At 42.1% G+C, this 12,349-nt stretch overlaps 1 protein-coding gene across 3 annotated transcripts in view; it reads left to right on the top strand.

Annotated features, from left to right (window-relative positions):
* The window catches only part of LOC309526970 (E3 ubiquitin-protein ligase RNF213-like), a 94,199-nt gene that overhangs the window by 61,362 nt on the left and 20,488 nt on the right, over positions 1 to 12,349 (top strand). For all 3 annotated transcript variants that reach the window (XM_082213391.1, XM_082213390.1, XM_082213389.1), the window contains 13 exons: positions 1,415 to 1,562; positions 2,123 to 2,258; positions 4,315 to 4,506; positions 5,487 to 5,626; positions 6,677 to 6,831; positions 7,239 to 7,457; positions 8,398 to 8,579; positions 9,362 to 9,482; positions 10,176 to 10,276; positions 11,194 to 11,376; positions 11,558 to 11,715; positions 11,804 to 11,906; positions 12,139 to 12,253. In XM_082213391.1, the coding sequence (XP_082069517.1) occupies positions 1,415 to 1,562; positions 2,123 to 2,258; positions 4,315 to 4,506; positions 5,487 to 5,626; positions 6,677 to 6,831; positions 7,239 to 7,457; positions 8,398 to 8,579; positions 9,362 to 9,482; positions 10,176 to 10,276; positions 11,194 to 11,376; positions 11,558 to 11,715; positions 11,804 to 11,906; positions 12,139 to 12,253 (1,953 nt within the window). The remainder of the gene's footprint in view (positions 1 to 1,414; positions 1,563 to 2,122; positions 2,259 to 4,314; positions 4,507 to 5,486; positions 5,627 to 6,676; positions 6,832 to 7,238; positions 7,458 to 8,397; positions 8,580 to 9,361; positions 9,483 to 10,175; positions 10,277 to 11,193; positions 11,377 to 11,557; positions 11,716 to 11,803; positions 11,907 to 12,138; positions 12,254 to 12,349) is intronic.

Below are 12,349 nucleotides of genomic sequence, written 5' to 3'. Positions count from 1 at the left end.
TGTTTTCTGCCCCCACCTCCCAGCCGCCTTTGCCTTTTTCCTTGCTCCCCTTATTGTCCATTTCTGCTCTCTCACCTGTACATTGTTTCTGTGGCTTTCCTGAACAAACAGGCAGATCTGTAGTAAAAATGACCACCCATGTTAGAATGGTGAAAACCTAAGGGGTGGGAATTCTGGCTGCTGCTGCTGCCGCCATGGAGTCTCCAAAAGCAAGTCTCTCCAGAACATGTGTTCCTCTTGAGCACAGGGATCGCTCTGGCCTACCGTTCCAATTGATCCCTAAGGGAAAGTCTTCCTCATCACAGAGGAACAGGTTGGCTACCTCCAAACTCTAGACACCCCTTCTAGACACTAAACAATTAGTTAGGGCCCATTTCAGCCAGCTTCCATCTCTGGGCTTCTACTGAGCCTCAAAGACAGTGGTGAATGGTATCACCTCAAGGGCCTCTTCTCTCCCTAAGAACTAACAAACCTTATGATCATCCTCTGAGGTCCTTCTTTGTGTGTCTCCTCCATGAGAGGTCTGGAGGGTCAGAAAACAAGAGTGGACCTTTTCTGCAGTGGCTCCCCATTTGTGGAATGCTCTCCCCAGGGAGGCTTGCCTGGCACCTTTGTTACATACAGTATATTTAGGTCCTGGGTAAAAACATTCCTCTTCTCCTAGGCCTTTGGCTTATTAGCTAATTTATGGCCTTTTAAATTGTCTGTGTTTGGGTGGGGGCAGGTTATTGTTTTTGTTTGCTACTATGTTATGTGTTGTAAACAGCCCTGTGATCCTCGGATGAAGGGCAGTATAGAAATTTAATGAATAAATAATCACAAAGTCTGCAGGCGTCCCTTGTTAGCACTGAGAGTAAGCCCAGCATTTTCCTGGTGGCCGTCATTTTGTTAGCCTCACTATCATCTGTTTACCAGAACATTACAGGAGCTCCTTTTTAGTGTCTCCATGCTTCTGTACTCAATTCTTGCTCTCCCCTCTGCTCCCAGCACTAAGCCTGTTATTGGACTGATAAAACATAGATCCCATGCTGGGTCTTCTCTTAAACACTCCAGAAAGATCAAGGACACCAATTATCGCAAGTGGAGTAGATCTCCAATGCAGGAAGTGGGTTCTTCTCACTTCTCCACCATAACAAAACAAGTACTTACTGGTTTTTGTTAATAGGACCTTGCTGTGCTATCCCTTTTCCTTGCTTTTATGACTGCTCTTCTCCAGGCAGATAAATATGCTGATTCCTGGCTGCAGGGGAGATCTTGTATCTTTGTCTCCTGTATTGGCCAGCAAGCAAGAGAGTCATTACAGGCAGAAAGCTCTTGTTTACATCAGTTCCCTTTTTCAGAGAAGAAATGTGCACCAGGTTAGTCTGTGTTGCTTCACAATATTAATAGGCTCTCTTTCTCTACTCCTGGAAAGCCCAAAATCTTGGACACCACCGTTCTTCTGAGGAGCTGCGTGCAAAGTGCTGTGGGGATGCTAAGAGACCCAAATGAGAGTTCCAGCCGCAGCACTAGGAGGATTGAAATTCTCCTTAGCCTTCTTTCTGAGGAAAGTGATTTGAAAGGTATGAATGACTAGGAGCATTTTGTTTTGTACAGTGGTACCTTTTGGTTATGGGCCCAGATGTGCCACAAGATGTGGCAATAAGGCAAAATCATATCAGTTAAAGCTTTTAGTGCTTCCATCTTGCCAAGATAACAGCTGTAGTTTACTGTCACCTAGTCTAGTTTCTAAACACCAGTGCAGCACATTTGCAACCTCTCCTACTTCATGCTGAGCATTCTGTAGATTCAGTATACTCTAAACTCTTCACTCATCCCCAGATGACGACTCGCAACAATTTTATATAGATAATACAGGGTGAGTCTTTTAAAAGAGGCCCCATGGAACATGTGTACACTGTATCCATGGGGCCTCTTTTAAAGGACTCACCCTGTATATTTGTAATTTTATAGCTGACAGTCAAGCACTGCAGAAGTTTGTGAAACCTTAACTGGTGTTGATGATAAAATCGGACTAAATTAGCTATCGGTCCAATAGAAATAGATACCTTTTGTTTTGTCTTCAACACTTGAAATCTAGCCTTAAGGAATACCAGTTAGCACACTTTCTGCTATTTTTCAGCTTCCTTCCTGAAGATAACAAAGATTCGCCTCTTAACCCTTTTGAGAAAGCAGGAGGAGAACTCTTACATCATGAAAGAGTGGGTGCTTCGGGAGGCATCAAACCTCAATGCCCTCCAAGAAGCGGGAACTTTCAGGTATACACATTAGTTGAAACTAGTCGTATTTCAGCAATCTAAAAATATAGGCCAGTATCTAAAGAGTAAAAAAGGTAAAGGTAAAGGTACCCCTGCCCGAACGGGCCAGTCTTGACAGACTCTGGGGTTTGTGCGCCCATCTCACATCTATTGGCCGGGGGCCAGCGCTGTCCGAAGACACTTCCGGGTCACGTGGCCAGCGTGACAACGCTGCTCTGGCGAGCCAGAGCCGCACACGGAACGCCGTTTACCTTCCCGCTGGTAAGCGGTACCTATTTATCTACTTGCCCCCGGGGGTGCTTTCGAACTGCTAGGTGGGCAGGCGCTGGGACCGAGCAGCGGGAGCGCACCCCGCCGCGGGGATTCGAACCGCCGACCTTTCGATCGGCAAGCCCTAGGCGCTGAGGCTTTAGCCCACAGCGCCACCCGCGTCCCTATCTAAAGAGTACACCTCTCTTAAGATGGTTCCATGCACTCAGAGGAATTATAAATTTATTGTTCCAGCTGTAGCCCCACAAGCTACATTTGATACTTCTCCAGAGGGTCCCCTTGAGCTTTGGGAACTTTTCAGATGGGTTTAAGGGCCGCAGAATCAAGGTGGTGTTAAGAGTTTGGTAAATATATTGCAGTGGTATGCTGAGCGAAATAATCTAGTAAAACAGCTGGTTGAAAGGAGAAATAAAACAAGGTTTATTAGTCATGACAAAGTCATTCTGAGTACAGGCTTTAAAGGTAAAGGGACCCCTGACCATTAGGTCCAGTCACAAACGACTCTGGGGTTGCGCACTCATCTCGCTTTATTGGCCAAGGGAGCTGGCGTACAGCTTCCAGGTCATGTGGCCAGCATGACTAAACCGCTTCTGGCAAACCAGAGCAGCACACGGAAACGCCGTTTACCTTCCCACCGGAGCGGTACCTATTTATCTACTTGCACTTTGACGTGGTTTCGAACTGCTAGGTTGGCAGGAGCAGGGACCAAGCAATGGGAGCTTACCCTGTCGCGGGGATTTGAACCGCCGACCTTCTGATCAGCAAGCCCTAGGCTCTGTGGTTTAACCCACAGCGCCACCCGCATCCCCATGTACAGGCTTTGCATGTGGCCAAAAGTAGTGTCACTAGCACATGCTAACTCACACAGGGCTTATCCACGCCTCCCTTTTCCTTACCTCTTTCCCCCAGGAAAATCTGCGGTTTAGCACTGAATTGGAACAAACAGCAATCAGGTTTTCCATGGATTCTTAAAGACAGTCTTAGGGTCCCATGCCTAAGAAAGCACAGGACAAGTAGAAATGAGGGCGAGCCCTGAATCTGTTTTGAGCAAATGTAATACAGAGAAAATACAGGAAGGAAATAAAAGTCTCAAATGAAGTAATCTATTTCACCAACAAGTGGTTACTAAGAAAGAATAAGCAGGGGGAGAATAAATTGTCATTTTGTCTATTTCCCTCACCATCACCACAATGGTTCAGGTAACTTACTGCAAAGCATTGTTGCTTTATTCCCAGGAGGTGGAGGATCTGAAATTTCTCACATGTTTTTCTTTTTTTGTTTTCTGCAGTCAACTGCAGTATTACAGCTAGTTAAATATCCTGGCCCTTTTGAGTTCAGAGCATTTACATGTGTAGCTGGTGCAAGATGGGAACCAAAACTCTTAATAAAACTGGGTGTTGTTGTTTTCTGCAGTAATAGCTGTGTGGGCCAATAATGTTTGACTGTCTTTCAAAGTTTCTGCCTCTGCTTCAGGTGGTAACATTCCATATGTAAATAGTATAAACTTTGCTTCAAAACCATGGTTCACAGTTGGAAAGGTGCTTTCAAAAGAAGAAAGAAGTATATACGCAAGTCAAAAAAGGGATTGCTCTTTCTTTATAACATTCTCCCTTGAGATTTTCAGTCTGTCAGAATGCTCCTGAAAGAGTGCGTGATTGTGTCTGAACAATTTCTTCTTAATATTGGGTATTCTTTCTTTCTTTCTTTCTTTCTTTCTTTCTTTCTTTCTTTCTTTCTTTCTTTCTTTCTTTTGTTTTGTTTCCTTTACCTCTCTTGAAACTTGCAGGCACACCTTGTGGAAGCGGGTGCAGAGTGCAGTTATACCATTTCTGGCCTATATGGTGTCTGTCCTAGACAGAGACGGCAACTTGGACCTGTTGGTTAGACCAGAAACAGAAAGTTGTGTGAAAGATCTGTGGATGTTCATCTTCAATGATCTCAATCTTCTGAACATCCCTTACATTATGAGTGAGAAAAGGTAAGTGGCACAACCAAGGCAGCAATGGTTGCTGGTGAATTGATTTGTTGTTAAATGTAAATGGTGAATGTGATTTTGACTCCCATGTGAAGGAATATTTTGAAAGCTGTTTGTTCATTTGGCAACTATGTATGCCAGTAGAAGGCCATGACAGTTTGGCTTCCCATTTCTCAGTAGGTTTGGCTTACAGCAGAACTCTTTAATACCTAGGTTATATCACATACTTCTAGCCTAGACAGGAGAACCTTGCTGCAAATTTGAAAACTGTCTCCTCCATTTCCAGGAGCTTCTCCCATTTTGTCTTCTTGTCTATCCTAGCAGAAGTCCTCCTTTTTTTCCTCCATCCTTTGCACAATTTAATCCTCTTCGCTCCTCAACTTGTTGGGGGTTTTTCGCTGTTCTACCCTGGGGTCTAAATCCAAAACCCTGGCCTGAAAAAAGCAATAGTCTATCTTGAAATCTAGGCAGTAGATGATCTTCTCTCCCATGAGAATTGGGTGAGTGAGCTGGGTGGACCTGATCTTACCCAGCTGCTCCCATAGTACAGTACCAGGCTAGTCGGGGTGTGTGTGTATGTATGTATGTAGGCCTTGTGAATTGCTATCCTGTGGGACCAAAGAGAGTTCTCCAGACCTGTAGTATCCTTTTATTCCATGTGTTAATTATAGTGTCTCTGAAATGCATCCACTACATTCATTCATCCATCCATCCATCCATCCATCCTTATAGAATAAGTTATTGAGGCAGCCCTCATACTAATTGTATCCTGTAATCCATTCATTCTGCATTCATTGTTTCTTTTTCTATATAAACAGATTGCATTTTACATGCACCTTGATTAAAGGCTGGCCTTATTATCTATTTTTTGTTTTTTTTTAATAGTAATGATTAATAGATTAAAGAAAAGTAAAAGTAAGTTTCCCCGCTTGGTAATGGAATTCTACCAACTTTCTGATTGATTTTGCATGTTTCTTGCCCAGCTCCCAATCCAAGACAATTCTGGTGGAGAATTCCTTTCAGGTATTTACAGATGCTGGCAATGAACTACCCTTCAGCTGGAGGATAAAGGATTTTTTGGAAGACCTTTGGGTTCAAGCCCCATATGTCATTGGTGATGAAGGTGAGAGTGCAGGGATGACACTGAAACTAGTGTCACTCATAGGAACCTTTAGATAAATATGTCAAAAGGATCTGAAGGCAATAATGAGGCACCATCCCTTTTCGATGTTTGTTATGGGGTTCAGCTGCTGTCCTCTATGGTTCTATTTGCCAAAAAAACCCCAAAACGGACATTTTGCTGTTTTTCTGAAGTTCCCCCCAGGCTCTGTTTTCCCCATAGGAACCCTGTTCGCAAATTCTCCCTTCGTAGAGAAGGTGATTGAGAGGGTGGTGGCACAACAATTGCAAGTACTCTTGGATTAAACATGATCTCGGCCCATTTCAATCTGCATTCAGGTCTGATTATGTGACTTGATTGGGTCTTGGTCATCCTAATTTGTGACCTTTATCAAAAGGAGGACAGGGGAGTGTAACTCTATATTCTTATTTGATCTATCAGTGGCTTTTGGTTCTGCTTATGCAAGTTTTTAGTCCCTGAGCATCTTCTGTTTCTAATTGCTTTTATAGGCATATCATAAAGTATACAGACAAATGTTCCTACTGAAAATTTACTGCATATCCAAGAATGTCCTGGATTTATGTCCAGGACATGACAGTCCTAGGTGCTAGACTTGCTAGCTGCTAAGAGCATTGCTTTGGGACTAAAGGAGTGATTTGGGCCACATTTCTGGTGCAATGTCAAATTTTCTATTTCTCAGTAGTTACCAAAAGACTTCTTCATAAACGACAAACAGCTTTCAGTGTTTTGGGTTATGAGTCTTACAAAGTAAAGGGTCATCATACTTTTAACTTTTGAAATAGGGCCGTGCCACTGCTGCATGGTATTTCTGGGAGATATTTATTTATTGAAGCATTTATATACTATCCTATCATAAAATGTCAGGACATTTTAAACAATATAAAAACAAAATACCATCAAAAAGCAATACAAAACAACCTTTAAAATGACTGGCAATTCAAGAAGATTCATGCCTATTGGCATAAAGAGATACTATGGCATTTAAAATTCCCATCTAATCTAGTTTCCTCCCATTGTACTCCTGACCTGCAGGCCATGCGGAGAAGTTTGTAGGACTCTTTCAGAAGACACCACTGGGGCAGCATATTGCTGGTCTCTCTGCTGAAGAAAGAAACATCATTTTCCACTGTTTTATCAGAGACTATATCCGTCTGATAATGCATGTGGCCTCTTCGAAGGAGCTAAATGTGAGTATACCAGTTAGAGATGTTGAGCTGCTTTGAAGAAAGCATGTGTCAGTTGCTACGTTCACAATTTGTGTGCTGTAGCATCTTCAATAAATGGTATTGCTGGTAGTTGTCTTTCATAAATATAAGTCTGCTTTGTCAAGATACTGGAAGCGTTAACCACCAGAATTACCTACCAACAAGGTTTCCCTGTAAGTACCAAGCTATTTTTAAAACAAAAACCTAACCTAAATAAGAGATTATAGCCATTGTAACACTGGGATTGTTAGGACATTTATCTAATAACCATTTGGTTATTAAGGAAAAAAAACACAAAAGCAACTTTGAAGAAATTAGATTGTTTCAACCGGATATGTGATTACTATAAGATTTCACTTATTTATAAAGACTTGTTGTTCAATTTCCAGTTGCTGCAGACAGCTCTCTTATCATGCATAGAGGAAATGAAGGCAGCCTTGCCCAGTGCGGCGGAGGAGGTGCTGCCCATCTCCTGGATCCATCTTGGTTACCATCAGTTTAGTAGTCGTCTGCAAAACCTTTCCAGGATTCTTGCTGTGAACCCTGAGGTGCTCAATGCTCTCACTGAACATATTGAGAAAGGAGGCAGCCTCTTGCATCGCCAAATGGTAGGAATCATATTGGGTGGGTGGTAATATTTTAGAAAAAAACACAGCCTCTGAAGTACATGGTATTCTTCCGTTGCTTTTCTAAAGTATTAGGAGAAACTATACTGCTTTTAAGGAGAGGTACTAAAGATCACACAAGGCTTTAACACGTTCGTATCTGCTATACTCCTAATAACAAAGCTAATCAGCATACTGCCCTGCATCTTTTGTTGGGCTCTGACTTGAATTAGCCTCAACCAGCATTGCCTCTCCCAGGGATGATGGGAGTTGCAGTCCCAACAACATCTGGAGGGCATCCCATTGGGCACCTCTGTCTTAACAGTGTATCTGCCCTACTGTGAGAACACAAAGATCTTCTATGAGCTTGTGAACCAAATGATTTATACATAATTGCAGTGCCAAACAGCCGTGCAATCAATCTGTTGTGGACATATGTACAGTGAGCATATTCCACAACTCTCCTGAGATGTCTGTGGAAGATAAGATTAGAGATTATGCATGGGGGATTATGCAAATACTCCCAAGGCAGAATTACGGTGAAAATTGCTGGACTGAGAGCAATAAGGTGAAATTGAATAGTTAGTGTAAAATTCTATGGAAGGAAGAAAATAGAGGTGTTAAAGGTTGGGTGATGGAATGTGCCCTATTTAGAATAGAGGGTAAAGCAGGACATTTGTTTTAAAAGAAATAGATGGGATAAACAGAAAGGAAACCAACTATACACACTGCGGAAGTGTCATTACGTGTTTATGAAACTGGTAACGCGGATATCATCATAGTTCTTCTCAAGTTCTGATGCCAACTTAAGGGAGAGGGATATTTATTTTCTGTAACTTGCTTAGTTAAGGGGGGCATACAGCCTTACTAGTGTCTGAAGCGAATGTATTTTTCTTTACTATCCATGTCTGTATTAAAGCCCTGTTCATGCCTGATTGCTTAGGTTTTGGATGTGCTTGCCACAATTGCTTGTACTGAGATGTTGGAAGAAAAACTGCTGAACTGCAAATCCCAAACGTGGCTCCAGCAGGTGAAGAAGCTTCAAATGCCAATTGAACTTGTGTGTACAGCAAACTACTTTCAAAGCAATGAGAGCCAATGTGATCAGCTGCTCCAGGAAGTCAGGTAGGTCTGAGAGGCAAAATATGAATTTAAAAGTATAGTAATGTTTTCCTTGAGATTAATTGCATATGACATTGTCACTTGGTTACATTGTTGTTTCACCCATTTGAACTGTTGTGGTAGTCGCCCATTTGCAAAGCTGCTTCCCTCTTAATACCCTCAAATCCCAGATGACATGTTTCCTGTGTTATCACACGCACACACAGCTTAGTAAGTGGTATAGTGGTTAGAGAGTCAGACTAGGAGCTGGGAGACCAGGGTTCATCACCTCGCTCAACCCTGAAGCTCACTTTTCCTACCTCACAGGATGGTTGCAGGGATCAAGGAGGGGAAAAGAACCTTGTATGCCACCTTGAGGTTGGGATATAAATGCAATAAATAGTAAAAGTAAAATGTTATTATGGAATCTACAAAGGAATATGGAATGAAAAAATTACAGTAGTCAAGTGGCTCTGTGAGCCTCCAAATTGAAGCTCAGTGGAACAGATGTAGCTTGTTAAGTAAAAGAATAGTAAATGGAGAGGCTGTGCATCTGTGCTGCTGCACTCACTTGAGTACTGGCCCTCTCCTTAGTTACATTTTACTAGTGGGTTACTAGTCTTTTCCAAATCAAGTCTTCAGTGACACTGAATTTTATGACGTGCTCTGCAAAAGGCAGTGATGATCTCTTCTTATACAGCAGGAGTCATCCTTCAATCCAGTCATCTGGTACTTTGTTCCTACTTTCTTGTCGTCGTCCCCCCCATATATAAATAAGCCATAACTCGCATTTCTCTTTGAAACAGGAGCCGATGGAATCGGGTTTTCTCAGTCTCTCTCTTTGTGGAACATGTGCTACTTGGAGCAGAAAAGGCGATCCCAGAGATGGTGGATCTGATAAAGCAATACACCACAAGGCTTGGAAAGGTAAGGACCCTTTTTGCATTTGGAGGGAAACATCACTTTAAGAAACATCCTTTCCTTATTTGGCTGGCCATAAACAAGTTAAATATGTACCAGTTTTATTTCAGCACTCAGAATTTGCTTTTCTGTTCATAGGTAGAATGGCACTTCCAATTTGTAAGACAGAAACAGCAATAAGCATAGTGCCTCAAATGCCTAAAAAAATATATGTTTTAATCTGTTAATGTTGGTGCCAGGCAGGCCTCACGGGAGGACATTCTATAGCTGGGGAGGGGTTGTGTACACATAATACTTGTAAAGCAAAGTAGAAATGCATTCTTTCCATCAAAGAATTCTAGGTACTGTGGTTTGTGGGTTTATGGGAACTGTAACCCTGTGAGTGGTAGACTGCAGTGTCCAGAATTCTTTTAGGGGAAGTGTGTTTCAAAACTTCTTTAAAGGTATAGTGTGTCCACATCTTAAGTCTTATTGAACTTGGCCCTTCTGCAAAGACATGTATCATTGCTGTAGTAAAAATAATGTAATAAAGTCAGTTGGAGTAGCTTATTTGGCTAGCTTGTTAAACCCAGTTAGAACAAATGCATGTTCTGCTATTGCAGTTACCAGAACGATAAATGTGCAGACTCCTGTGGTTACTGCATTGTTTGCCTACATTTGAGGGCCTCTTCCCATTCACATTGTTTTTATTCTTTTCAGTGTTTCCAGTGGAATTCTGACATCAAAACTCTTAACACATTCACTGCAGTGATGAAAGTGCTGTGCGACTGCAAGGATGAAATCAGTTCAGCATTTTGCAAGTAAAGCTTTTGGGATGAGTGTGTGAGGAGGGCTGGGGGAAAGGCAGTTTGTGGGGAAGCAGTGGGATATAAGTTAAATGTGAAAGGAGATAAAAAAAATGACATGAGGTGAACTGAAATCTTTTGAGAGCTGTGGGAGTTTGAGAGGGGAAAAATTAAATTAAAGGCCTTATTTGTTTGGCATCTCTGGGTGAGCAGATTTTGCCTAAAATGGGATGACTGACTCATAACACCTCCAGAACCAATGTCTATACTTGTTGATTAAAATTAAACTATGGAACTCCCTGCAAGAAAAAAATTGCGGTGATGAAGAGTCTAGTGATTTCCAAAGAGGAGTTAGATACAGGGGTACCTTGGCTGTCAAACTTAATCTGTTCTGGGAGTCCGTTTGACTCCTGGAACTGTTTGGCAACCAAGGCGCGACTTTCAACTGGCTGTAGGAACTTCTTGCTGTCAAACTTAATCCGTTCTGGGAGTCCGTTTGACTCCTGGAACTGTTTGACAACCAAGGCGCGACTTTCAACTGGCTGTAGGGACTTCTTGCACTCAATTGGAAGCCGTGACGGACATTCGGCTTCCGAAAATCATTCAAAAACCGGAACAGTCACTTCTGGGTTTTTGACATTTGGGGCCGAAAAGTTCAGCAACTAAGCTGTTCGAAAACCAAGGTTTCACTGTATTGGCAGAAAATTTTGCCAGCAATTGACAAGTGATTACACCAAATTTCACCTTTTTATGACTTGCAGCCCCTACGCTAGCATTTTGTGATTGCAAGGGCAGGCAGGGCTCAGTAATTTTCAGTCCTCTCAAGTGGACCCTGAAAGGGGAAGGGTATAAAGTTTGAGCATCCCTGACTTCGGCAATGGGCTCTACAATTAAATATATGATCACATTAACTGTGGCTCTTGAATTCACAGGTATGGCTTAAGACCGTGTCCAATATGTATGGGAGATCCGAAGGACCCAGTCAACCTACCTTGTGATCACGTATATTGCCACAGTTGTATCAAACAGTGGCTGGTGGCAGGACAGATGTCCTGTCCGCTTTGCCTGGTTGAACTACCAGAAAAATATTCTATTGAAGTATCCAAGGAGCTCAGGTAATGCCTTCTTCTGATTAACAATCTATAATACTGGTAATGATTTAGAGACACTGGCCTTAATTTCTGAGGACTTAATATAACCCACTAGCTATGCATTTCTTAGCATTTACACATGTGCTTTGTGGTGCAAGTTGCGGAGTTGACCAGATATGTAATGGCTTGTGCATTTTCTTCACAGTATTTGCATAGAAAAAAACACCCAGTTCCGTAAGTTTTGCAACAGTTTTTTCATAGACCTGGTTTCTACTATGTGCTTCAAAGACAATGAACCCCCAGAAAAAGCTGTGATCCAGATGCTGCTGAAACTCCTGTTTTTCCATACAAAGCCTTTGAGAGGTACGTGCACAAGATCTTTTATCAGCTGTCTTGTCTTGAATAAATAGACTTTTCCATGTCTTTATGCAGTGTTTTATTACTTCTTTAGGAAACCCCAGGGTGCATACAAAATCTCTGTCCCCTTTTAACGATGTGGTAGATAAAACTCCTGTAATTCGTTCCGTCGTGCTAAAGTTGCTTCTAAAATACAGGTAAGGACTTTCAATTGGGACTTTCAACTACCCTGCTTCTTCTTCAGCGTTTATCCCACTGATGCATGTTTTCGTTAAATTGAAGTCCTTGTGGTTCTTTCCTGGGTTCAGCTATTGCTTTTCAGAAACTCTTGTTGGCTCTCACCTTGGCTCTGTTGTACAACTGAAATGCATACTTCTGACAGTGGAAATCTTTCATTTTGAGTAAGGAGAGTTTTCTCTTTTTCTATAGCTTCAACGATGTGAAAGTCCATGTACAAAATTATTTATCAGAAGTAGAATCAAGCGGCATCCTAGACAAAGATGATAAAACAAAAGTGTACGTGCTATTTGTCAACTGCCTTGAAGTAAGTATACTTTCCAGTTTCCTTGTTTACTTTGCAGGGGTGACCTGGCCCAGTGGTAGAATCTTAAGTCATTCCAGAATCTTAACTTTTCAGAGA

Source organism: Podarcis vaucheri (assembly GCF_965113315.1).
Source record: "Podarcis vaucheri genome assembly, chromosome: 2".
NCBI classification, from domain to species: domain Eukaryota; kingdom Metazoa; phylum Chordata; class Lepidosauria; order Squamata; family Lacertidae; genus Podarcis; species Podarcis vaucheri.
Note: the sequence above shows the minus strand (reverse complement) of the source record. Positions and strands in the feature narration are given on the sequence as shown.